General features: G+C 41.8%; 1 protein-coding gene across 1 annotated transcript in view; it reads right to left on the bottom strand.

Moving 5' to 3' along the window:
* The window catches only part of b4galnt4a (beta-1,4-N-acetyl-galactosaminyl transferase 4a), a 151,547-nt gene that overhangs the window by 2,400 nt on the left and 122,064 nt on the right, over positions 1–27,083 (bottom strand). Inside the window, exons 8-17 of the mRNA XM_044036182.1 lie at positions 21,059–21,137; positions 8,318–8,384; positions 5,205–5,369; positions 4,853–4,962; positions 4,309–4,409; positions 4,036–4,109; positions 2,501–3,947; positions 1,705–2,084; positions 878–1,031; positions 700–772 (exon numbers count right to left, since the gene is read on the bottom strand). Of these exons, the coding sequence (XP_043892117.1) occupies positions 700–772; positions 878–1,031; positions 1,705–2,084; positions 2,501–3,947; positions 4,036–4,109; positions 4,309–4,409; positions 4,853–4,962; positions 5,205–5,369; positions 8,318–8,384; positions 21,059–21,137 (2,650 nt within the window). The remainder of the gene's footprint in view (positions 1–699; positions 773–877; positions 1,032–1,704; positions 2,085–2,500; positions 3,948–4,035; positions 4,110–4,308; positions 4,410–4,852; positions 4,963–5,204; positions 5,370–8,317; positions 8,385–21,058; positions 21,138–27,083) is intronic.

The following is a 27,083-nucleotide window of genomic DNA, read 5'->3' as shown; positions in this document are numbered from 1 at the left end:
AAAACAAACTTATTACGTATGAGCATGTTAACCTTAATCCAGTGTTCCACTGAGAAAGTAATTTGGTTTGAATTCCGCTGGAGCAAACTTTGCAAACTGTGTATGCGAGTGCATGTTCATGTGACGTGACCAATATGGGATTTTAGGATTAAAGAGAGCGAGTAGGTTGTCTTGACTCCTACAGCCTGTAGGTCATTCAGACATGAGCGACAGGCCTGTCATCTCGCCGCGACAGCACTGACACTCAAATGACAGATCAACGTCTGTCCAAATTTCCAGCCACTCCACGTCCCCACGGCAGCGTGTCTGATAGAGAGACAGCCAGAGAGGAGGCGTGAGAGCACATGCACACAAATAACCTGTGAAAAGGAGTGGATGCGACAGCTGTGGCGCACACATGACAGAGGAAATGCAGCTCGCTGTCTGAGCGATTCCCCCGTCATCCACAGCTGGGATCTGTGCAAGAGAGGGAGAAGGGAAGCAGGACGAGGCTCGGAGATAAGTTCCACAGCCAGAGACAGACAGACAGACAGACAGAGCTGAGCAGTGATGCATTCATTATGCATGAGTGTACTTTTCTGCCTGTCCATCAGCCAGTAAAGGTCATGTGGTCAATGTGAGCGGCTGACCTTCAGCGAGTGGCTTTTCTCTGCCAGCTCACATATTGTTGTCTTGCCTATGTGTGTTTGTGTCTCTGACCTCGACAGTGTCCACTCCCATCTGCAGTCCCGCTGAGCGCTCAAAGTTCCCCTCTCTCCTAAGATACTCATATCTGTCAAAACAGAACCACACACACACACTTGGATAAACATCTACTAAGCTGGTAAATAATGATTAAATGTTAAAATCTTGTTAACAGAGTTATTTACACACAGACCTTGGCACACTGCTCTCTCTGAGTGCCTGCTCCACGTCCATGTCTTCGCTCTCAAAGTCAACAATGATGATGCTGAAATTGTCGTCCTTGGTCTGGCGATGAAGATTTTCCATGTCGGAAATAAATTGCTGAACCCACCGAGCCTGATTTTTCACTGAGTATCAGGAAAAACATTTTCAAGATTTTAATTTGCCTCAAGTGCTATACAATTATTAAAATCTCTCTATTAATATCTCTCAAAAGCTATTGAGGGCTGCAAAAACTAGGGATGCAACAACTAACCGGTTAATTGACTAGATTAATCTTCAACTGTTTTGATAATAAATTAATCGGTTTGATTTAAAAAAATATATATTAAAACAAGATTTTTCATCTTCTCAAATGTGAATATTTTGTTTTGATGTTTCTATGCTCATTATAACAAAAAAACCCATTAAAACTGTACAATTTTTTTAAGGACCAAACTATTTCAAGGTTTTAGAAACACCTATCAACGCTTTTCAACATTTTTTGACCTTTTGTTGAAAAAAACTAATAAATATATAGACAGATTAAAAGGTTTTAGTTGCAGCACTACTCAAAACAAAGCTACAAAGTGCTTCAAGTAAAATCTGGAAAAGCAAAATGATAAAAGCCGGAAGTATTTAACCACAACACATGGCTTCTCACTTATGGTCATTTATGGTTATTTTATTGCAACTGCCACATTGTTGTTAACGTGTGGGCCTTGGAGGATTCGTACAATCTTTAGACATTTAAACATGAAGTTTGGGACACTCTGTTTACTGTTATACTGTTTATACAATAGATGATTCAGTTGTACTAACCTGGCACCACAAAGTGCACCATCACATCCCTCCTCCACTGCAGCATGACAGGTTGACAGAGCAGGGGCTTAGCAAAGGCCGTGCTCCATGGCGTCACTCCGGGCCGGACAGGCGACTTGGTGGAGGGCGGGTGCGGTGGGGTAGTGAGGCTGGACGTATCGGTGGAGGGGGCAGAGGCTGGTGCTGAGGCTGGCGCAGAGTCTGTGTTCTCCAGACTTTCATCCCCCTGCCTGCCGCGGTGGAGCAGCAGGTAAATGTATTCCGACAGACGTACAACGGTGCGGCCTCTCTCCATTAGCTCCAGCTCCACCAGGTAACGGTTCCCTCGCGCGGAGTCACGCCGCTTCTCGACGTTGATGATTCTCAGCAGGGTGTAGATTCTGAGGCACAAATATACAAATTTGAAAGGACGCACTGCGTGTCACACAGAAAACAACATTTCCCTTATCATGCTGACAACTGCATTAATTCTTGTTTGACTGTAGGCAGATCATTTCGAAATGCTGCTGCTCATTATCCGTGGTGCTGTGAAGCCAGCGTGGCGTGATGAGGGAGGAAAATGAAAACAGAGAAAAGTTAATGGCCGAGCGAGTTCACACAAATAAGATCAGGCTTTGTAATCGCTGCTGCAGAAAATGGTGATCAGTACATAGAGGTCTAGCAACAAAAAGTCAGAGCACCAGGGCATGACCAATACATTTCCGAGTGAAGTTACATAATAGCTAGCATGAGAAACCACATCTTTAATGTATGAGCCCCCTCACATTATTCTCACTCCCTTAATCTGTATCCTTACCCTCCATTGCGTTCATTGAGTTTCTCCATATACTGGGCCAGAACATCCACCACCTCACTCTCTGCCAGCTGGAGGTTGCCAGACACATTGCAGTGCAGGTCGTTCCAGTCCGATCGCAGCAGCTCAAAGTCCATTGGATTGACAGAGAAGGTTCTCTGCCAATTGATGCTCTCCTCTGCCCAGCCTGGCCGTGCCTCAGCTTCTTCATAGCTATAGTCTGACATCTCACCCTCTTCTGGTTCTGGCTCTGGCTCAGGATTTGAGCGATTTGTATCCTGGTCAGGTTCTACTGGGTTTGGGTCTGGATCTGGTTGCTGCTGGGACTCTGTGATCTCGGAGAGCCTGAGGTAAGAAGTGACTCTTGACTCACCGTGGGGTGCGTTTTCCGTGGAGTTCAATGTCATGGCAACTGCAGCGGTGGTATGGTGATGGGACAATGGGTTTGGTGGGTTTTCTTTACTGGATAGATCAGCTTTGGCGGCGCTCTTTAAATCCTGAAGCTCCTTACTCCTTGTTGTCATTTTGATGCTTCCATTATGAGATGTTTTCCCATCTTTTGTTGGGGGGTAGGGCCAGAGTTGAGAGACACTAACATGGTTTTTACCTGCCGTTACCTTTCCTAAAGTGTGCCCTTTGGCACCCAAGTTGACCAGCCTCGTGGTCTTCCCAGTTTGGTACAAAAAGACGCCTGGAAACACCTCTCTAGGATGTCGATACAACCTTTCCTCCCTCCTCTCCCGACGCTGCTCCCTCTCTCTTTCCCTCTCCCTCTCCTTGGCAGGCCGAGGCCTAGTGATGTAGATCTTGTTCTCCTCCTTCTTGTTTCCAGGAGGCCGGTTGCTGTTGTCGTAAGGGTTGTTGCCGTGGGCGGAGTTGCTGATGATCTGCTTGGCACGGCTGGTGAGCGCAGAGAGGGAGGACTTTTGGGTGAAAAGGAGAGAAGACTTGCTGAGTTTAGGCAGAGTCACAGCGCCTTTCTCTCCTACTCCTCCTCTTCCACCTACACCATCTGTTCCTCCTTCTATCTGGCCAAGTCCCTGCTCTACAGGATCAGTACGGATCCAGGACAGGGAGCGACCCTGGACCACAGTGTCGGTATAAGACTCAAGCAGCCTGGGTTGGGTTTTGTCGAGTCTCTTCCTGGGGTCCTGTCTCAGAGATTCCCTGGTATGATCCCGTCCCCAGTCTCTGTCCAGATCCCTGCCAATAATCTGTCCATCCCTGTGAAAAAAGTGTCTCCTCTCTCTGCGGAGTGTGATGCTGTTGACCGCTCCCTCCTCTCCCTCCCCTTCCCTGCTTGCTGGTGTGGGCCCAGACTTTGAGTGATGATGGGAGGGGTTGGAGGTGTGGCTGATCTGGCTGGGGCGAGAGGGCTTCTTGGGCGACATTGTGCCAACGATCTCGACCTCGTCCTCAGCATCCACCACTTCCTCCTCTTCCAGGAAATCTGAAGGCAGACACAAAGTTGATGGGAGGGAGTGTGTGAGTAGGTACGTGTGTCTGAGTGTATGCGGGAGTGTGCATTTGTTAGTTACCAGATGCGTTTGGGAAGACGAACGGTCTGTCATCTTCCTCCTCATCCATTTTCATATATTTGTAGAAACCAAACCTGGCACACGCACACACACACACACACACAAGGCATCAAACTTTAGGTTCTAACATTTCGATGCATCTTCATTCTGCTATCAGTTTCACAAACACTGGAGCAGTTATTTTACATAACTACTTTCTCAAACTGTGTATACAAGACAGAGACAAATGTTCCCTCCACTCTCTAAGAGATAAGAGCAAAGTAATGTTCTCACTTCTCCAAGTAGATCGGAGACTCTCTGTAGAAACACTTGTTCTCTCGCTCCATGTGGGTGAGACGTGTGAAGTCATTGGGGTACACAAAGGACAAATAAACCTGAAGAAAAGTACAAGGGGGAAAAAAATTAAATAACACTGTCGGAAACACACGTACGGTAGTAAATACAGATTTAGTCGTCTTCTATGAGGATAATAACCTACGATGGTGAGTCCTGTGAAACTGTGAAGGATTTGCATTTTTAATTTCCAGGTCATCACTTTAATCAGCAGCTGCTGCAGTAACTCATGTCGTCCTATAGAGGGGAGCAGTGCTCAACATTATCTGCCACTGCCTTCATTGTGTTTACCTTCACATTGTTTCGTCTCAGATCTTTTACAATGAAGTTTGTTTGAATGTGTTTGACTCCTTTTTTTTTTTTTTAGCAAGTTGAGAGACAGATGCACAACTCAAATGACACTCACTAAAATAAATCAATGTTACACAGACTGAATGGCAGGTGTTTCTGTCTCCAAGAGGGATGGTGATTTTAGAGGACTTACAAACTGCAGGCCCTGGTATCTGGCGATGGGGAAATCTTTGACTACATAGGTTGGAGAGTAGAGACAAGCTGGCAGAACATTTTCCAGGTGGGAGGGGTCAATCATAGGAGCTGAGGACAGAGATAAAGAAGACAAAATATCTGAGACCTGGGAGAAACAAAAAACTCAAGAGTCACAAAGCTCAAATGCAGAAAGAGAAACAAAAACACAACATAAAAACACAGCCAGATAAGCTGTGAGTACAGCTGGAGTCTGTGAGACAGACAGCCAATGAGTCAATATGAAAAGATGATAGGCCAGAAAACCAGGATGAGGACAGAAAACAAGGGACAAAGTGAAATAGTAGATTTACTGCTGTAGAAAGTATCCCTTGGGTCTGGCTTCAGCATATCCGCTCCATGCTGCATGTTGCTGTTCTCTTCCAGGCCCTGGGGCTGGGACTCCTCTGGGAGACGGATGTGACTGGCCAAGGTCTGAGGGATATGATCCACACTGTTGATCTTCAGGGTGGATTCATCTTTAAAACAGACAGAGAACTAGAGTCAGGCATACATGGTGCAGACTGGAGTAGAGGGCATGACAGTGGTTCATTACTGCATTGCATTCTGATACTCTTAAGTGGATATGTATTATATTAAGTCATAAAATGACTAGGATGTGTCATCAGAGATTCAGGCTTTGTAATGACTTTGCCGATGGTACGGAAAGTTCATTCACAATTCTCTGTTTTAATTAGCAAGCTGCTGATGTTTTGGTTTGGTGTTCTGTCTGGTCTGTTGCTCGGCTCGGCTCAGCACGACTCAACTCCACACTACACGGTTTGGGGTTTAGGGTTTTCCATTACAATAACACGGCACGAAACTGCCGTGACCTTGTTTTATACGTGATGCAAACACACAAACTAGTGACTTGTAAAGCAGTTGTTTTCAGTGTACTGAATCATTAGAAGCAGTTAATTAAAAAGATTTGTTCACAGAATTGTTCAGTACTTCCCACAGTACTGGTGCACAGACTCAGTCTTAAACAGCCACTGAAATACGGTGGAAGGGGTTGTGATGTCGCTAAATACTCCAGACTTCAGTGGTGTATTACTAAATATTGAGATTTTAGACATTTCTTTGCTAAATGTTGGAGATTAACACATGTTCAGAAATTTTAAGTCTTTTTAATTGATGCGACACTCTAATCAGTGGCTGGCAGTCTGTCCCTGTCATGTTTTAGTATTGGCTCAGCTCGCTTGGAACCTCAAAAGAGAAGGTACTAAAAAAAAGGACCAGGTACTATCACTAAAGGAAAAGCAAAGAAAAAAAACATCCTGGGTCAAGCCGTGCTGGAACTGGGTAGTAGAAAAGCGCCATACGTGTCAATACAGAACAAAATAAAGGAGAAGAAACGAGAAGGAAAACGAGGGTCTGCAGTGGAGAAGTGTTAAAAAGTAAACTGCTAGAGAGGAAGCTAAAGACAAGATATACCAATGTAGATAATTCTCTTCCAGACAGGGAAACAAGACATCATCCAGTGTTAGATAATTGTCTCTCTCTCTCTCTCACTCAAGTTGTGTTGTTTGTGAATATTTTAAGTGTATAATGTTCTTACAGTCTGTCATTGCTCTAGAGCAGACACACTTCCATGTATGTGTATGTGCAAAACATTGGCGACCACACTACATTGTTTTGAATTGTGACCACAGCGACCATTTTCAATGCTAAAGGTTGATATTCTACATTTACTCCTTTAATGTGATTCGACGTTACCAGGTGGATGGAAACCATTATGCACATGATCTCTGCTACAATCATCATACACCTTTACTGACCATAAAAGGAAAAAGACAAGAGAAAAAGAGTGGCAGAGGGGGAAAGAAACACAGGAAGCAAAGGGAGGAGCAACAGCTGAATTGAGCAGATCTGAAACAAAGTTAGGTGAAAACTAAAACAGAGCAGAGTCATAATTATACCAATCGATAAAAGGGAAGGAGAGACCATATGTGATTAATGGCATGTCAGGAGCAAGGCCTGATGGGAAAAATGTTTATAATTAACAGGGTGGTCAGCATGATTGTTATCCTCCAGGGGAAGGAGTGTACACACATTCAGTGAGCACATGCTATGCGGAGGGGACTTTCTTCTTGTAACAATGACACATCTGTTGCTCACACAAATGGTTTCAGCTGCACACAAGCACCGCCAAGACAACTTAATTACCACTGCTGCTGAAATCCTCAAAACTTGCACAAAAAAATTATCTTTCACATGATGTAGCATCTTATAATAAAAGTAGAACATTAAATGTTGTACGGCACAGATAGTAAGTCCCAAACCACATGGCGGTACCACAAAAGCGTTGGTAATGTTATTGTTTTTCAGTCGTAAAAAGTCAGTGTGTGTGTGTGTGTGTGTGTGTGTGTGTGTGATTAATAAGATGTATTATCACACAAATCAAGAGATGCATTTGGCTCAAACTCATGAGAAACGATGCTGGGGCTGTAATTAAACAAAACAATAAAATGTTATGCAATGTGCCATGAATAATTAGGCCGCCAAAACAGAATTTCGTTTAGTTTTTCAAACACACACAAGCATGCACATACACACACATACTCACAGTTTGGCATAGTTACAATCAATTATAAAGAGACTGAAAATGAGCACGACATTTTTAGGATCACCTCTCACCATCTTATATATCAAGTGGCTGCAGTTCAATCAAAATGAAGTTGTTGGAGTGATGATTTGAGTTTACAACAACTGCCATGTGCTTAATAAACTCTACAACTGCTGATATATGCATTTGATTGAAAGTCGCCCAGAGACCTAATTAAACTCAAAAAGAGTTCAAATCAAGAAAAGTTTTTGGGGATGGATTAAAAAAAAAAGCCACTTTCACTTGGAGTCAGTCATTTTGGAGTCAGATGAGATTCTTCAGTCATAGCCGGTACTAAACAAGAAGGGCAGCACTTGGCACACATCCACTGAACACTGTAACTCTGCCCAAAATGACAACCCCCTACATATCATTTCTGTGTGGCTGGCATTTTTCCCACTAAAGATACTCAATCCCTGTGACACACTGCCATTCTTGGAGCTACAGAGGTTAGACATCCACTCAAGCTAGAGCTCCTGTCTCTGCTGTGAATGAGACACAAGTAGAACATCTCAGGCTGTCGGTCTTTGGCGTAGGATAGAGAAGACATTGCACGTCAAGACTATGAATTTCAGTTTGATAAGAGAAGAGCACATCTTGATAGAGACATAAAAATAATGATTGATTGCAGACTGGGATAATTACAATGTGGCAAGAAAACAAACTATATTTTTCCATCATTGAAGAGTCTCCCCTGTGTCTTTGTCGCAAACATCAGAAAGCTTAAAAGTCATCTTTTAAAATTGCTGAGGAAATCTCCTCAGAATACACAGAATAACTTTCCATGCAATCATGCATTAGCAGAGAATGAATAACTCTTACCTGTGTACAGGGAAATGTAGGCTGAATCTATCACCTCATATTTCAAACCAGGAAGGAATGGACGCCACTGTGTGTGAAAGCAGAGCAGGAGAAAAAGAAAAGGGATTGATTACAAACAGTAATACCAACATGTGGAAAGCAGAAATTGTCATTAGTGTTTACAAGCTAAACTTTGACACTGTGATATTGATCCCTGCAACATCGCACGGTCGATTTGATGTTGAGTTTTTAGTAAAGAACATTAAACCAGAGAGAGAAAAGGAAAAATACATTTTAAACAACTGCGTAGCACATGGACAGAAAACATGGTAATGTGAGGCCACAAAGAGTGAGGAAGGAAAAGAGAAATGTGCAAACAAGTGCAAAAAAAAAAGAAATCTGAGAAAACAGACCATGAATGGGGTGAAAAGAGAGCCTTGGGAATGAGAGGGTGATGAGTAGGTGTAAAAACGGGAGATCTAATGACCCGAAAACAGAGAGAGGCATGGAGACAGAAATAAAAAGGGAATGAGAAAGAGAGAGAGAGAGACAGGCTACAATTCTTTTAAATAGATTTCACAATTACCATGTCACTTCTGGTTACCCAGCATATAATCACAGGAGACAGGTCATTTTCCAACCCTCAGGTTGAGAATACAAATAAAAACACTCGGCTCAGGTTTCATACAAATGCCTACACTTGTCTGTCTTAAACCAATACATGCAATTGCTCTTGCTTTGTTGCAGTGCAATTTCTTATCATTTTTGTTGTGCTAAAAATTCACCATTGCTTATTAAGTATATGCCAAAGCCACTGAATGAAATATTACTTACATGCTGCACCTCTCCTTGCTGACACCTTCAGCAAAACATCAACAACAACAACAACACAAACGCTCATGTGTGGGAACGACAAACAAGGACACACCACACCACATCATGTTGAGCAGCAGCAGGGAGCAGCTCAGCAGGTACACCTAATACTTCACCATCATGTCATTATCTCAGGGTGACTGTCCTCAAGGCCAAGTCAAAACACTGTCACGGTCTGATGCAAGGAAGGACAAAAAGTTGAGCCCACAGTTGGAGCTTAAAGCTTTAGTTCACACTAACCCTGCTCAACTGCTTGGTAATGCAAATATCTAATCGGCCAGTCAAACGGCAGCGATTCTGCGCATTTAGGGATCCAATCCAACTTTATCTATAAAGCACGTTAAAGACAACACAGTTGGACAAGGTGCTGTACACAGACATGGTAAATAATACATTTAAAACAAATCAAAGACAGCAAAACAATATAGTAAAAGCCAACATCTCAAACTGAGTTAAAAGCCAAAGAGACAAACACGTCGGAGCGACTGAAAAAACACCTCTAAGCTCTTAGTCTTAAGGACGACTAACAGTGACTGATCTGATGATGAATAATGTAACTTTGGTCCAGATTTAAGTGATTGTGAAAATCACATGGCTGTCGGTGCAACAGAGAGGCAAATTGCCCAGTAAGTGGCAACTCTCTGGGCAAAAAATACCTTTTTGGTGCTGGCCAGAACAGGCAACGGTAACACAAAGGACCACAGATTACAGCCACATTGAAACTCGAAGCAGCACAATATCACACCAGGTGCCACTGCTGACGTACTTTATTCGGTTTGTAAAACGGTTTGTAAAACAACAATTAAAAAACACAATCACAGAAAGGGTTTAAACGCAGCGATGTCCTTGCACGACTTCTGTGGCGTCAGTGATGGATGAGAGTTCTGTAATTAACTTAAACGCAATGAACAGTAAAGATAATTATAGTAAGGATAGTGACAGAAACACTGGATAGCCGACAGTAGCTTAAAAAAGATAAGACAAACAGGCTGTGTTCCACAAGAAAGATCTGTTAATAAAAAAAGAAGGTTTTTCCATACAACAGTCCACACAGAACATAGCACACCAAGAGAAACTGAAACTGAAGCAGCTCAATGTACTTCAGCCATTATTAATTCTGTCTCTGACACACGTGTTTGTCCTGTGATATTTCTATTTTAAAGATCTGACCCCCTTCAGGAAGCATGAAAACCTAACATCCAAGACACCACTTTGTGTCATTCCTGACGGTGACAAAAAATCCTGCATCCTGAAAACTTTAATTAAACTTTATGGCATTCTTCTAAAATGTAAAATGATTTCGCAGCACACAGTTTAGGTTCAATAGCAGCTATGACTAATTATCTGCCCTATACTGTAACACAAACTGAAGGAAAACCAAGGGTGTGTTTTTGCAAAGGGAAGTAAACCTCATTAATGAAAATGCAAAAGAAAGTGGAGCGTGCCTTTGTTTAAAAGGGAGAAATGACGCTTTGCTGTTTGAGTCGTTTGTCGTGTTTCAGCTGCCTGTGTGTGTTTAGGGACAGGGTCAACACCGGAGCCTTCGTTTTCATGCCTCAGTGGAGTGCAACACTCTGCTGCTGTCACATCAACGTGAAGTGCACAAATCACACTCGCACACAAACACACAAACACTTAAAATACTGCACGTGTACCTGTGTGGCCTATTTTTACAGCCTTGTGGGATTTTCTCTTCTTTATTGTCTGAACCCATAGATTCTCTGATTAATTCCTTCAAGGGAGGCATTGATCCGTTTGTAGTGTATGTGTTGTTTTGTGTGCGTTTTCTGTGTGTGTGTACAGGTGAGGAAGCACATAGCTCACAAAGAGAGGAAGAGAGAGAATTCAGTAGCCAAGGGGAAATAACAAAGCACAAATTGTAGAGCAAAATGGCAGTGGTCAGCCAGAGGCTTCCTTCACAATTTCCCATCATACATGAACCACAGTGAGAGTTTGATATTGTTTTCAATCAAGTGACCAAAAACTAGGTCCGACTCCAGGTCATAGTGTGTAGTTTGATGTCCACTGAAATGACTCACACACACACACAGGTAATTTGTCTGTGGTTCAATCAGACAAGAGTTATTTTTTCTATCCCAAGGTGATCAGGGGTTTATTGCTTCTGAGAAAGCAGACTGCTGTTGTGTTGTTGTGTTTCCTTCATTACAATTGGCTGGTCCGGAGCCGGAGGCTCTATGGATATGAAGTGGTTCTGTTAGTGAGGCACATAAGAGGTAATAAGTACATAATTCAACTATCAGACCTTTTCCGGGTCAATCCAGGTTTGGTGTCAAACGAGATTATTGTCGTTGATGTCCATTTAGTCCACAAACACCTTTGGTACAAAGTGGTAAATCCAGTAAACTCAGAGGTAGAGATTTGACATGAAGTTATTAAAGAAATATGGACATGGATACATGTCAGAAAACATCTTCAGACAGGTTTTGTTGTGGTTAACGTAGCTACACAACTTGCAAACCAACATTAGTTACATGACAGTATTGCAGCCCTGTGTTTGCTTCTAAAAATAATCAGTTTAAAGGTGTTCCGTTTGCCCTGATACTTCACTCTCCCCCCTACCTTAACAAGAATGGATGGTGACACCCTACACCTACACGTGAATGTGAAAACAGGAGTAGTGTAGCTTACTGATCGGGACAAGAGGCGAAATGGGGTCGACACAACACACGAGAAGAAGACCGCAGCGCTCCAGTGTGACTACTACGCAGTCCCAGCTGATATTGGACAAGAAGTGTGGTACGCCCTACCTGGACATTTGCCAATGGATGACATTCAGAGTCTACCAACCAATCATAATTACATTCACTGCATATGGGCAATTTAGAATCTCCTATTAACACTATTTATGCTGCCCCTGGTGTAGCTTTATTGGCCAAAATTAATTATTTATAAATATGAAGAGGCTATTACTCGCAAATTAAATACATACGTAAAAACACATTTAAATAAACACTGCCTGACCCGAGCTGGACCCGAGTGTGTGTCCTCCAGCACATTCCAAATATTCTCAGTGGGATTAAGGTCTGGACTCTGTGGTGGCCAATTTATGTGTGGAAATTATGTAAGTCTGTCATTGTCAATTTGCAATTATGTATAGTATAATAGTATTATGTACAGTATATTTAGGTAATCAACTGACCTCATTTTTGGGATAATAATACTCCAGATATAACACCGCCCCACAGGATTGTACAGGGGGCACTAAGCCAAAAATGTCTGAGTTTTTCTGGCCGGCCAGTGTATTAATTGTAAGGTCTTGACCTTACAATTAATACACTGTAAAGTGTCTTGAGATAATATATCCCATGAATCAGTGAGATACAAATAAAATGCCACTGAAGCGAAGGTCCAGACTCTCTTGTCTTTGCAGCAAGAAGACCCGGGTTTGCGACCTGGTCGGAAAAGGCCTTTGCATGGAGTTTGCATGTTCTCCCTGTGTACACATGGATTTTCTCCGGGTTCTGCGTACATGCAATATTGGGATTAGACAAATTGGACACTCTGCCTTTCTTCCTATGTCGGCTGGGATTGGCAGCATCACCCCCGCGACTCTCATGTGGAGGAAAAAGAAGTACAAGACGAGTGAGCGAGTGAGAGTGATGTCCAGACTCAAAAGCCTGAGTCACAAACTAACCAACCAATCTAGGAGGAGACTACAGCCGTAGAGATGATTCTCCTCAAAAACACAACGTGGTTGCTTCATATAAAAGTCCGCAGAGGTTTACAAGCAGTTAAAAAAAACCCTCACATTACGTCGGCCGTCACTCATTTTGAATGTGAACAAGGAAAGAAGCTGGGAGAAGACGAGAGGTGTGCTCACTGACCTGATATTGTGTTCCTGTCGCCACACAACTAATTGGCCAGAGAAACCGTGACATCATTGAGGATGACATGAATTATGGCCTGTAGTCATGCACCAAAAAGTGACAGCTAACAAGGAGACAGGAGAGAACATACCTTTGAGCATTTGCTTGTCTCACAACTGGGTATTTTGATTTCCCTATAAATTGTAAGTGCTGTATGCATCTATAGTTTTTTTTTCGCAAATGTACAGAGCCAGGGACCAAAATCTCATCTCAAAGATGTAATTTCAAATTTAGATAACTAAACTAAACTTAGCTAAACTACATATAAACATACATATATATATACAGTATATATATTTCAAGAAATATCTGCTGTAAAAAACGTCTATTACGCCAGGTTTATTCAAGACATGCTTGAGCATTACTTACGCATGTTGCATGAGTTAAACTCATTGAATTGACAGCTCGCTTCACTCCAAATTCCAATGATCACAGAATTTGACAGACAGAAAAAACAATAGAGCTTTTAAAACTTTTTACTGTATATATACAGACACACATATATATATATATATATATATAAAATCACACTCGCAATGTATCGAACCATTGTTCATCACCTTTTCTTTCATTGTTTCTCAAGAATATAACGTAAAATATGAGTGATGACAAGAGGCTGCAACAGATATTTCCATCTGCTAATGGAATACAAGAGATGCTATGACAGAGTGAGTTTTTCAAGCATCACCACTAATGGAAAGCCTTTAGTGTGGTGCTATGGTGCTGCCCACAGACAAGGAGAGACCCCTGACTCTGAACCCACAGCTCCCCAACAGAGCACAACCCAGTGTGGGTGTTTTGATATTGCTGAACATAGCCCACACGATGAAAGCTGACAAGGGAGCAGCACAAGAACCTATACTGAAGGAAAATGCTAACCAAAACAAGGACATACAGCACGGCTCATGACATCACATCACGCCTGACAACAGAACAACATTCAAATGGAAACAGAGTGTTTGATTCTCTTTGTTGAATTATAGATTATAGTCAAAATCCCATAGACCACACATTTCACAAAGACAAATGAGTCCGATATCCATTGCAGTCACAGGTGCATCATGAGACAGGGTGTCAGTACTGATGTGTTACTGACACTCTCACTAGATTTAAATCAAGTTGTGTTTAGATGAAAGCATGACACTCTCACTAGGCTTCTTAAAATCCCACGTGTCGCCACTGCAGCCAGATGAATGAGATCTATGACCAGGGCAAGAGAACAGCAAGAGTCTGAAATGACAATAAACAGAGATACAATACAGTCTGTGGTGTCAGACTAAGTGAGCATGACATCACAGGTCTGAAAATAACATGAGAATAGAAAGTGTTGATCAGAGAACGCATTCAGAAAGTGCAAACGTCTGCCAGGCTGCTCTGTTTCTGTGTCTGGATCAACACTAAAATCATATTTACATATTCACATTTCTTATTTGGGTCATAATCTACATCCCGAGAGATTGTCACTCAAGTTCTTTGTATGTACGATCAACCAGATTAAGCAATATTTATATGAAACATTGGTGAGTAAAATGCAAAATGTGCAACAAACATGAAAACTCTGGAGATGACGGAGAGGGAAATAACTGGTTGATCTCATGGTAATTTCTCATTTCTGTTTAATAAACAACTAAAGTTGCAATGCCAGAATCGACATTTCCATAAATGCGATGAAAATGACATAATGTTAAATAATGTTATGGTATGTCGCGTGCCGCGTTGCCTGCGGGATCGTTCAAATAAAATCTACATAATGAAAAAAAGAAGCGCTGGCGTGAAATAAAGAAAGCGAGATTTAAACACCAGTCCTCTAATTGCTTTAAACCCCTCAAGAGCTCAGAATGTGCAGATTCTTATACAATGGCTTTTGATTTATGAGAAGCCATTCATGTTGAGGATTTATGTGCGCGTCTTGCTCTTTTCATCACCCTCGCATAACAGGAACAGCGTGGCTGATAACCCAGCGATCATTACAGTTATCACAGTATTGACTAGTATTTATATCGGCCTCAAGAGTGTAAGAAGACAAAGAACGTGCCAGTTATTGACGGCCAGGTAGAGGTTAATGCTATACACTCATGTACGATGAGGCTTAAAAAAAAAAAAGGAAATGGAAATGAAGCAATACTTTCTCTAAGGAAAGGTTATATAGGTGAAGTCTCTTAAAAAGATAAAGAGAGAAAACTTCATATGTTTGCGAGCTGCTGAACGAGTCAACCCTAAAAGGCGGTGAGCGAAATCTAATTTATTTCCACCATATAAAGACACACACAATATAGTTTAACAGCTGGCTCCAGGTTGCTGGGACCACTACTGATTTATATTGAGGTGGGAAGGCGCAAGACAGATGTTGAGAGCCCTCTGTGTGCACAGTTGTTGCCATTCAAATGTGGGAGTGGAGAGATGGACGTGTGTGTGTGCGAGGTTGAACGTGCACATTAATTGGTGAGTAGTTGGAGACTTGGACTGGCAGGAGTGATAAAAAAGGGCCTATTAAAGTCCAGCATTTAAATCCTGCACCCCTGCCTCTTCATAAACTTGCCTTTACTAATTAAGAAGTGACTTTCTTCACTTCTTTCTCTCACTCCCTCCTCCTCTCAATCATGCTGTCACACGGCTGGCAAGAGACGTTTTTTCATTAGGCCGGTGGAAAGGTCCCGTCTTTCACTGACAAGGATCCAGATGGCATTTAGGAAACTTAATGAAACTGCTGCCCACTAAATCTTCTTTCATCTAATGTAATCCATTTCAAAACAGTCATCACTCTAAAACGACTTTTGAAGTTAATGGAGGGAAAACACCAAGGTACGGTGTAAAGCAGACTGTAGTGGAATGGTTCAGTCAGAGTGCAGGTTTGGTAACTTTCCTACTCAACAATCTCCTCATTCATCGGGGCTGCTCTTCGTACATGCAAACACAGTTGTTTCCACGCCCGTAGGGCAGCAACACTATATTCCGGACTGTCTCTTCCTGTCATGAATGCTGTTCGTGTTCCGCAATCCTGCAGCTTTTCTTCCTTTTCACAATGGAAAAGAAAGGGGCCAGAGGGTTGAGAACAAGGCTTCTTTCTTTCTTCTTCTTTTTTTTTTACTTTGGTGAAAAATGGTAACTTTTAGACCATGCTTGTGTACAATATGATGTTCACTCCCTCAAATTTCTTTATTAAAAAAAGCACCGTTAAAGTTCAAGTGTGGAACTTGTGTTCAGTTGCAAGCAGGGTTTGTGCCGTCAAATTGATGAATGTCCATGGAGAATCCACGTCTTTAGCATTCCGTGGTCACTTTTTGGCGTTTTCAGTCATATTTCATTTCGTTTGCAACAGTTTTGCTTTGCTAGCACTGGGTATCTGTTGTGCTTCCACCTTGCTTCCATCAGGCATGACACAAAATGCATCATCTCACTCCACTATACTGAGAAATACAGAGACGGTTATGTGGAGCTGATGGGCTTAATCTGCATTGTGTGAATTAATATGGCAACGGCTTACATGTGACGCACGTTCATTTGTATTTCACAGTTATATCACTACAGTTTAAACAAATATGTTCCCCCAAAAGAAACAGTCTGTGCACTCACAGCTTGGCACAGAACACAGGAGAAAGAGCAGTGAATTCATGTTATCTGCTCTTCAATAAATTAGTGCCTGGGTTTCTGGGATTTATGTGAGCCCTGCGCATATACTGTTGTGGGTGGGTCAAAGTAAATCTGCTTTTGTTGTCAAAGAGTGAAATGTATTCTACGGTTAAATCATACACTGGGTCCTTCCTACAGTATATGGCACTGCATCCTGTACATTCCCGCGCAGAAACTTGATTTGCTGCATGACATTTATACACTTCATTAAGTTGCTCCTTGTAGGGCAAACCCACTCTCGTGGCCTCGTCTGTGGTTGTCTGAGGGGGAGAAACTGAGAGGAGAGACAGAAAAACAGTGATGGATTTCCTTACGAATTTGATTTGCTGCTACATAATCACATGAGCAGTTTTCTTGATGACTGGCAAAGTCTGTTGGGAAAGTGATGATTTGGACAAGAAGAGCAGAGTAGAGAGAACAGAAACACTTTGTGCACCACTTACTTCTGCCCCAATTCTCCCCTCCCTCTTATTCCCTCTCCTCTTTTCATTTATAGAAGCTGTGTGGATTTGACCTTTGTTCTTGTCTGAGGGCCATACGTCTTACTTGCAAGTGCAAGAGACGTTTGTGTTTTTGAATTAATGTGTCATGTTCTATTTTTAGCAGTTGCCTCATGATGATCAAAAAGTCAAAAGTTCCCTTGGACAAACACGAGTAACCATCCATTAAAGATGGAAGGTTCAATAATACTGTATCTGTGTGGGAGGAAATGTTTTTTATGATATACCAGTGGTGACTTAAATCCCAGCAGTAAATTAATGCTGCTTTCTCACCTTCATTACATATTTTAAAATCATCATGGCTGTTCCATTTAATTTCCTAGTTAAGAAAGGATGATATTGATTATTATCGCTTTAGCCTCCACACGAGGGTAGGAGCTGTCTCAGCTGACATTTGTGAGTCCATCACAGGGACACATTTAGAGACAAACAACCACCTCACATTCACACCTATGGTCAATTTAGAGAGCCCAATTTACCTAATCCCCATATCGCATGTCTTTGGAGGAAGCCGGAGAACCCGGAGAAAGATATTGATTATGTTATTCTTCAAAAATGAGAGGTTCAAAACCTAAAAGAAATCCCTCCCTGCTCTCTGGAACATCATTAAGGATTAATCATCCATTTAACAATGTTCTATTTCTACATTATAAATAGATCTTTAGTTCAAAATTCAATATCCAAATTATCGGCTTGGGGATCGGCCTGTGACGGCATGACATACTGTATGAAAGCCACTTTACAGCTGCTTTATTAAAAACATTAAAAGGCAGACCTGCTGTACACTACCTGTTCAGCATGAATGCAAATGCCTTTGTGTTGTAACTGCTGTACAAAGACAGCTGTTAGCAAACAGGTCACAAGGTGCAGGAGTCATGACTGCACAAGCACAAGCACAACAATACACCGACAGGACAGAAACACAGTGACGGTGCATCACAGCTTTTATTGCACTTGTGTCTGTCCTGTCCAGAGTCTCTCCAAATAAAAAGTAAAGTGTGTTTGTTCATGCCTGGGATGAGGGCTGTCACAGACTTTAATTTATTAGTCACACTTGCACATCATCATCAGAATATTCATATGCACACACATCCAACAACACAGCACCTGTATAGTTCTCTCAGGGAGCAGCCACTAATGGGACATTTCACACTGCCTGTGTGAAACTTCAGAGGAAACATTGGCATGGTTACTTACCACCTGATTGTGCCAATTTAACGATATTAAATGTGGTTATAACGCCTGCCTTTCTCAGCCATACAATCACAGAGAGTCTTCCACCTCTGTCTAATTTCTTCACCAAGGGCAGGTGTGAGCCTCCTGGCACCACGGAGCGATTGAGTTCAGTATGGTGCTCCTGCCTCCTGTTAAACTCGCTCTTAAAACTGGCATCCAGAGGCAATCAATCTGGACTGAGCAGTAAATAAACCAAAGATTAGGGTTAGGGACTAGAGAAACACAGAACAGAGTGTGTCAGCAAGGTTGGAGAATGACTCTGGAGTAGTAAAGTGATGAATGGCTTGTGGGGAGAAAATAAAATAAAAGGAAGAAACTAGTTAGGACTAGAAGTAGCGGTAAGGTGGAGGTATCAAAGATCGAACGAGACAGAAGTAAGAAAGCACTGAGTTTTAGGGGCAGTGTCTAAAACTTTTGAAAAACCCGTGATGAAGGCAATGAAGTGTTATTTTTTTCAACCACGTTGCTTGTGCCGTTGTGCTTCTGTGTTGGGACTGCCGTTACTAAGCAACCAAAACATGGGAGCAGCTGAGATGACTGAAGTTGCAGCAACGTCAGTGAATGAATTAACCCAGTGTGGAAACTGCAGGAGAGCGGACAATTTCTCATGGTAACTACGCAAGTGCGTGAGTCGTTTATTCCAGCAGCAGAGAGAAATGACTAAATGCTAATGAAGATGGCCCTGCCTGCCTGTCACAACGACAAAAAAAAAGACATGGCATTACTAGGCCACCATATATACATCATCGCTGTGAGTAGTGAACATCAGATGCTTTGAACACAACCCTCTGTGGCCTGCTAACAAAACCCTGCGTCATTACTCAGTGTTCACTCGTACAGGTAATTGGGAATTATGAATGAAAATGAAGACGGATTACCAGTGGCACTTTTCTTCTACTTCACCTCCTTATTAAGGAGCTTCATCTAGATCCTTGGTTCTCAAATCATGGTACGGATACCACCAGTGGTACGCAAGCTTTCTGAGGAATTTTGATTGTGTAGAAAATGAAACAAATAATGAAAAAAATAATTATAATAAAATTATAATAAATCAAATAATGATAATTAGAGTCAACTTGTCTCTCGCTCCATCTTAATCTAATTACACTAAACCAGTGTGTGAAGTATTATGTGAGGAAGAGAGTGCAAATTATCTTATTGGGAACAAATCTGCCTCCTGTGAAAAGACCGAAGCTGACTTTGCTTGGCCTATTTACACCACTGTATTTTAACGTTGGTGATAATAGTGCAACTTTGAGAGCTCAATACTCTCTCAGGTGTTGCTTGGTATGAGAAGTTTGAGAACCACAAATCTAGATTATAGAGGTTCAAAGCTCACTTCTGAGCCGACAAAGACTAGTCTGACCTAATTCTTTGGTTTGAGTATCAAAAGATGCTCGCGACATTCCAAAAAGTTAAGATCATTATTTCATCTGTGTGCAACGGCTGCATACCGTGTCACATGACAAGCATCTCTCTTGCGCTCACAAGACAATGAAAGTAAACGGCCGCTAAGGGTGCACAAATGGCACCACACCACTGTGAAAGAAGAGAGCAATTCCAGCAGCGCTGCTGCTGACGATGATGGTCACCATGATGACAATAAGTTGGGGCTTGTTTCATCTTCATTCCCTACACATATTAGTGAGCTTTTTTTTTTTGTCATTTGCCCTCCTACTCAAAAACACAGGGCCACATGAGGCGTTTGGGATCTCACTTCAAACTTTATCTAAAAATTAAGCCTTGGCTTTTGCCTGAGGTGCAGAACATCAGTGCTGGGAGAGAAACTGGCACAAAGACGTGTTTGGGAGAGGAAACAGAAAGTTGAAAAAGAAGTGTAGAACAATGGCAGGGAGAGGAATGAGGAGGGCTGTAGGAGACGGCGTAATTACAGGCAGTGTAATGTGAAGAGAATAGAGGAAAAAGAGAGATTTTAAATGACTTGATGTTTCCAAAGCCCGTCCATTAAAAAAATGGAATACAAAGGAGGGATGAGCATTTCAACAGACACAGGGGGATATCTGACAAACATTTGTACCATTTCTCCAAATTATGAGGAGACAGTATTTTTATGAGGAGAGAAAAAAAAATGCCATTGCTTCAGTCAAACCTATGTGACATACTTTAGATTACCTTTCTATGTCAGACACAAGAGGGCAACTAATAAAATGAACACCAAACTCTAGCACATGAAAGCTAGTCTGTGTAATGCAGGGTTAACAGTGTGTTGAGCTTTGAAGGGGAGCAGCTACCAAGATGCATTCAATGACCCTAGTAAATGTCATAATTTTGCAAACACACATGGAGTCCAGGAACCACATATTTGCTGCTCCTGCCACCTCATGGTACATCACAAATGAGTCAGAACAATATTTTTTTTAATCAATGTAATCACTGATACAAAAACCCATTCATTTCATTACACTGAACAATCAACTGTGTATAATCAAACAAATAATCGAATATTCGTGACCCATCCCAAATATGAATCATCTTCCTTTCATTTCTCACCTGTCACTGCTGTATATTGTTAAAAACATGGTACACATACAAACTGGGATCAGAAACCAACTCAAAGAAACAGGGAAAGTAGAAAAGAGGAAGACAGACTCCCTTGTTTTGATACATCCACTTACCCCAACCTCCACGTGATCTGAGCCCTTGTCATCCTGTTTGTGGAGGATCTCAAAGTAGTATCGTCTGGATGATATCAGGCTGAGGGGAAACAAACAAAAAGAATGATTGTACACTGAAGAAAAAAAACACAATCTTTCCACAATAGGCCACAGCAACTGCTTCTATATTAGGATCATTTCCCAGTGCCCTCCACTTAAAGCGATGTGGAGAAGTAGGAGAAATACAACTGTGTGCAATTTTGTGACAACCAAAATATGTTAGGGGTTTTATGAGTCTACAGTGAATTTGGGCAAAAGGAAAAAAAAAAGAAAAGGTGTAACATAGAAATAACACATCAACTGGACGGAAACAGGTTAATCGGTCTAAAATACAACACTCCGTGCTACAGGCAAGATGGCAAAGAAGACAGCAATGAGCCAGGATATTATCAGCCCCTAGTCCTAAATAAAACACTCCCTCTGAGTCAGGAAGGACGGAAATCAATGCCCCACATAAATCATCATTTTAAACCTTTACAAGCTCCAGTATTTCACAGGAACTACTGCTCAGACAGTAAAATTCTGATTTACAGTTGATGAAAAACAGGCATGCTGCGCGACATTGCTTTATTCCTATTAAAAACACATCTTGGATAATAGGGGCGGCATCTGCTGCTAAATGTGAGACACCCGAGCACTGCTCCACACGTCATTAACTCTCAGAACACACACATACAACCAGTCTAATAGACCGCGCACTGTGTGTGGCAGGGGAACAAAACTCGTGTGTTGTGTGTGCACATGTACGATACACATCTATGTGCACAGGCAGTCTTTTCCATGCATAGACAACCTACTGCTTCAAGGATAAAATGGCACTGTATCGAAAAATGCCATTCACATAATTGTCATTATGTTAATTTTGTTTGCTGCAGCCTGGAAATGTACAACTTTATGTGTTTGTCACCGAGGCTCTTTCTTGCCTCCAGTTCGTCTCTTGAAACAAACACAAGCTCTTCTTCTTTGAAGTCTTTGTTTTGAATTAAAAAAAAAAGGTAAAATGACACAATAAAAGTCGTGCGAAGCAGGAGAAACAGAAACACTACTATTGCTTGATGTTTAAATATTGCATATGCTGTACAGGCGCAAACTACATTATACAATTTTGTGTCCTTTGCAGTTCAAAGAGCTCAATGTGACAGTTGCTTGTTCTAAAAGATAAAAGGAAAGGCACTGACTTTTAGTCTTTGTTCTTGGCTAATTGGATACTTGTGTTAATGAGCAAGATGAACTGGTATACCTAATAAAGTGGTCGCTGAGTGCATATGTGTATGTGTGTGTGTGTGTTTGTGGATGTGGTTGACTGAGTTGAATGGGAAGGACAAGGTCTGATGGGGGAATGATCTCATGTTGCCCCGAGCAAAAACACGGGAACATCCTCCGGCTGTCCAGCGTTCTGTGACCAGTAAATCACTGCAGGTGCCTGAGAGCGGCGACAGTGTGCTAAGGTCATTCTCTCATGATTAGGGAAGATCGCTGTATACGCAGCTGCTGAAATGGCACTCTGTGAACTCAAGTGGCACTTTCAGCTTCTGGCATCCTGCTTGCCCTTTTCAAACGCACCGCCAATCCTCACCCAGAACTCTGAGCCGAGACATACATGCGAGAAAGAAACTAAATGCTTGTTTTACATTCACATCAGGGAGGATTTTATTCAAAAGAAACTAGAAATGATTAGACTATATGCAGTGGTGGATGCTGGTCTTTGAAACTGGGGAAACTCATTTGAGGACCAGTTATATATTCTGCAAACGAACTAGAACAAGGAAACAAAAATGGTCTGTATTGCTGAGCAAATAACACACAGGTATTTGTCTACAGACTTCACTCAACAAATCCACACAGGTCTGAGTCAGAAAAGGCTCCGATGTCATGTATGTTTCTGCAACGCTGTCAATCAAAAACTGGCTCCGCCTTTCAGCCAGTTCCTCCAATCATCATGCAGAGGCCCAGTGTCTGTGCCCGCCCACTGCTCCATTCACTCCAAGAGAAGCTGAGCTTCCGTGGAAGTGACGTTTTTGACGCATTTGTCCAATCACCGTTGAGCTGAATGAACGTTATTGTATTGAGATGTAAATACAACACAGTACATATTTGACGACTTTTAGAGGAAGCTCAGCTTCCCATGCTGTCTGAGAGCAATCGCCACTGATCGTATAAAACTTTAATGAATATTATAATAGTATTAATGAAATGAAAATACTATATTCAGACACAACTGGTTTTCAAAAAGAAACATTTGAATCTTACTGTCACCATTATTCACATCAAGATTAACTTGTGGCATATTTTTCTTAACATTTGGTATTTTAATAGGTTTTAAATTGTTGTGTGCTATTTTTGTTCATATATATTCAATTTTATGCTTTGGGGATTTTGAGGCTGTTACAGAAGCAATTTTGTTGAGCTGCACAAGGATAAAGTGCTTGAGTCTTGAATCTTTCTGTCCCGCAGAGGCTAATGATTTTTAGAGAGTTTTAGTACATTTCCTATGGCCGTTCATCAGGTTGTCTATTTCAGACCATAATCTGACTCCATCAGGGGGATAATCTAATGTCTGAGAGGATGCAGTCTGCCACCACGGTGTGTGTCTGAGTCAGGCAGATATATGACAACAGACATAGAGGACTACACGTTCAAAACACAATCACGGCTCACACTCAAAACTCACAAAATACATCCTCTGTCAATATGTGAGGACCTTTCATTCCTCTCGCTGTCAAAAATGTTATTTCATGGCAGATGAGACAAAATATGTGTGCACACAGTGTGTCTGTGCATGCATGTGCACATACTGAGGCAAACAGAAGGATCATGACACACTGAGATTCATAAACAGAGGAAGAGGGCTGACAATCAAGTCCTATTCACATGTGCTTAGTCACGTGAGACTGAGTCTGCAGTTGTCTGCTCTTGTATTTATTGCTTTAAAAAAATAAAATAATTAATGAATCACATCTTCGCATGCACGTCTTGCTTTTGTTTTCAGGTTGGTGTCAAGATGATGGATATTCTTTGGTGAAATAAAAGTTGGAAATGAATCATAAACTGTCCAAATACAGACACAGAAGACAGATACGATGAATGCAATAGAGGTGTGAGGGGAATTTGGAATTTGAGATTGCTGTGTCCAAAAGTCCTCGATTAAAATCTGTGGAGAAAGATGAAGACCGCAGAGCCCCAGACATGACATGGAGGAAAAAAACTGATTTGTGGCCACAAAATACTAATTAGTTCCCACGGAATAGATATAATGTGCACATAAGTCAGCTGAGATTGGCAGAGTGCCCCCCCGGGACCTTCGTGTGGAGGATAAAGTGGTAGAAGATGGATGGATGGACATTATACCTATTTCGTGGGAACTAATTAGTATTTCGTGGCCACAAAAGAGTTTTTTTCCCCCCATGTCATGTCTGGAGCTCCGTAGAAGACAGAGAGAGGGAAAGAGAAAGAGGTGTTTTTTCTGTTCATTTTAGGGCTGAGAATTGCATTGTCTTTAGGTTAAGGTTTGTGTAGTTATGGTTTAGGTGAGGGATAACACTTTGTTGAGGCTATCCAAATGAAAGGAAGTCAATGCAGTGTGCTAATGTGGTGTAGTTAAGTGTGTGTGTGTGTGGGGGTTACAGGGGTCATCACATCAGTCGTCCTATGATGGATGACATGGATGGCAAGCTCTGGCTGTAAGTGGTAAAGAGGCAGGCAGGAAGGAAGATAGTAGGAGCGATAGCAAATATGTTGAAGGCAGGGCAACATTGCGCCGCTCGATGTACAGCCTGCCAGAAATTATTATTAGAAGAGGAAAAAGAAGAAGAAGAGGAGGAGGAGGCGGAGGAGGAAGGATGGGGGATGAGACTGGGGGGATGGGAGGATGGGAAGAACTGTGGTAGAGAACTTTGAGCTGTGGTTGAGAGCTTCGAACTGTGGAGGGCAGCATAACACCTCTCAGTTTACAGTCTGCCGGGAATTATTAATAGAAGAAGAAATGAACAGCAGAAACAGAAAGGGAATTATACAGTGCCATACCTTCTGTATCTTGTAGGAAAAAAACCAGATAACAGTACATATCACTGAGGCATGATTGCATACCAGAGAAGAGGAGAGGATAAAAAAGCCCAAGTGAAGGGCAAATGAAAGATGGAAGATGGAGAATAGCTATTATCATGTGATTTGGAGGATGAATAGAGGACACAGAAGTGGAGTCTAATTGCCTGACTAATTGGAGTCTTTGTTTCTCTTCGAGCTGAGCAGATAGAGACGGACAAAGAAGCTTGACTGCGTTGGCCGACACACATAAGACAGGACTACTGGAGCTAAACAATATTGTGAGAGAATATCAACTGTGCCTATGTCTGCTGGATTTGAAGTATGAAATATTTATTTGGTTTGAAACACACAAAGAGGTTTTTTTTTTTGTTTTTTTTTCATTGCTGCTGCTGAGAGACAAAGCTCCTTCACAAGCAGCTGAAAGAAAAAATGTGTGTGAATTACAGGAATTGATTCTCACACACACTCACTCGCTGTTGATATTATTAACTTGGTCTGCAGTAAGCAGAGCTCAGAAGAGCTGCATGATATGGTAAAAAAAAAGAAGACTATATACTGTATATTGGCAGTTATTTTGACAAATGTTGAGATTAAGATTAAGATTCAGAACTGTTATTCTCACAAAATAATTTTCAAAAGAGTTATGAGAATTGAATCATAATGTCGTTTATCACACATGTTGTATTCATTGAGTCTTTTGATTTGGACGTTGTACTTGGCCGTACTGCGATTTCTGATTCTTTTGAGATACATTGTGCAGCCACAGAGCTGAGGTGACATGGAGTCAGTACTCGGTAAATACAAGACCACTTTCTTTTATTCTTCCCTTCTCTGATCTGCCCACAGGCTACAGCAATTTCCTCATTCTAAATTTCCCACTATCTCCAACTCAAACATCCCACTGATGCTATCTGACTTGTCACCCAGTGGCCGTCAGTTTGGCTCACTTGCACGACTTCTGCCTCTCCAGCACCCACAGGTGGCATTTAAATAAAGGACTCTGCTCAGCGAGTGCTCTCCTCTAAATTACATTAATGACACCAGTGTTTAGGGTTGCCCCAAGGAGATGCACAAATGTCACTTTTTTTCTCCTATCTCACTCCCTCCCCTCTTCAATCCACTTCTTATGCATTCCACTAATCCATCAGAGAGCTATCACACTGCTCTTCCCTGCAGCCTCAATAAATCCTCTTTCTTCCATCCCCTCCCTCTGCCTCATCTCCCACCTCTCTCCTTTATCCCTTCCTCTCTCGTCTCCTGTATCATGTCTGTCCCTTTTCTCCAACACACCCCGCACCATCTCTTCTCCCTGTCTGCCATGTCCATTTTCCCCTCTATGTAATTATCTAATATATAGCAATATAGCATTAATACCTTCAGTGCTTTTTTTCTCACTTTGCCTGGTGTAATCACTCCTACTACACTCGCACCGCGGCCTGCATGTGAGGACATGTGAAGGAAAAAAAAAAGAAAAAAGATCACACAATTACCAGCTCTCCTGGGGTTTGTGTAGTTGTGTCACACTGACACACAAAGAAACATATGCTGTTTCCATCACAGCAGAATCTAAGTGCATTCATTGTACACTGCCTGAAGGTCGACAAATGCTACACGAGGAACGTGACTACACATTAGCAGAGGAGAAACAATGATTAAAGAATAACTCTGCCAGTATTCTCTATCTTTTTAGTTCCAGCCAAGAAAAGGAGACTAAATGAATTCTACCTACTAACAGTATTGCGTTTGTGGTCATAACCTTACATGTTTCATTCCAGTTTCCATTTTGCAGGCACTGGAAGGTTCCCATAGGAATTGCAGTTTATTTAGAGCAAATTCAAAATGTCATAGTGACATAAACACTAACGCTGAAAACTGCATGTCTCAATTCTTGGCTAAAGGCCCTTATACTACAACATAGATCTTAAATATACTATATGGTGTT

The sequence above is a fragment of the Solea senegalensis genome, linkage group LG10 (genome assembly GCF_019176455.1).
Source record: "Solea senegalensis isolate Sse05_10M linkage group LG10, IFAPA_SoseM_1, whole genome shotgun sequence".
Taxonomy (NCBI): Eukaryota; Metazoa; Chordata; class Actinopteri; order Pleuronectiformes; family Soleidae; genus Solea; species Solea senegalensis.
The sequence above is the reverse complement of the archived record's forward strand: the minus strand, read 5'-3'. Positions and strand labels throughout refer to the sequence as shown.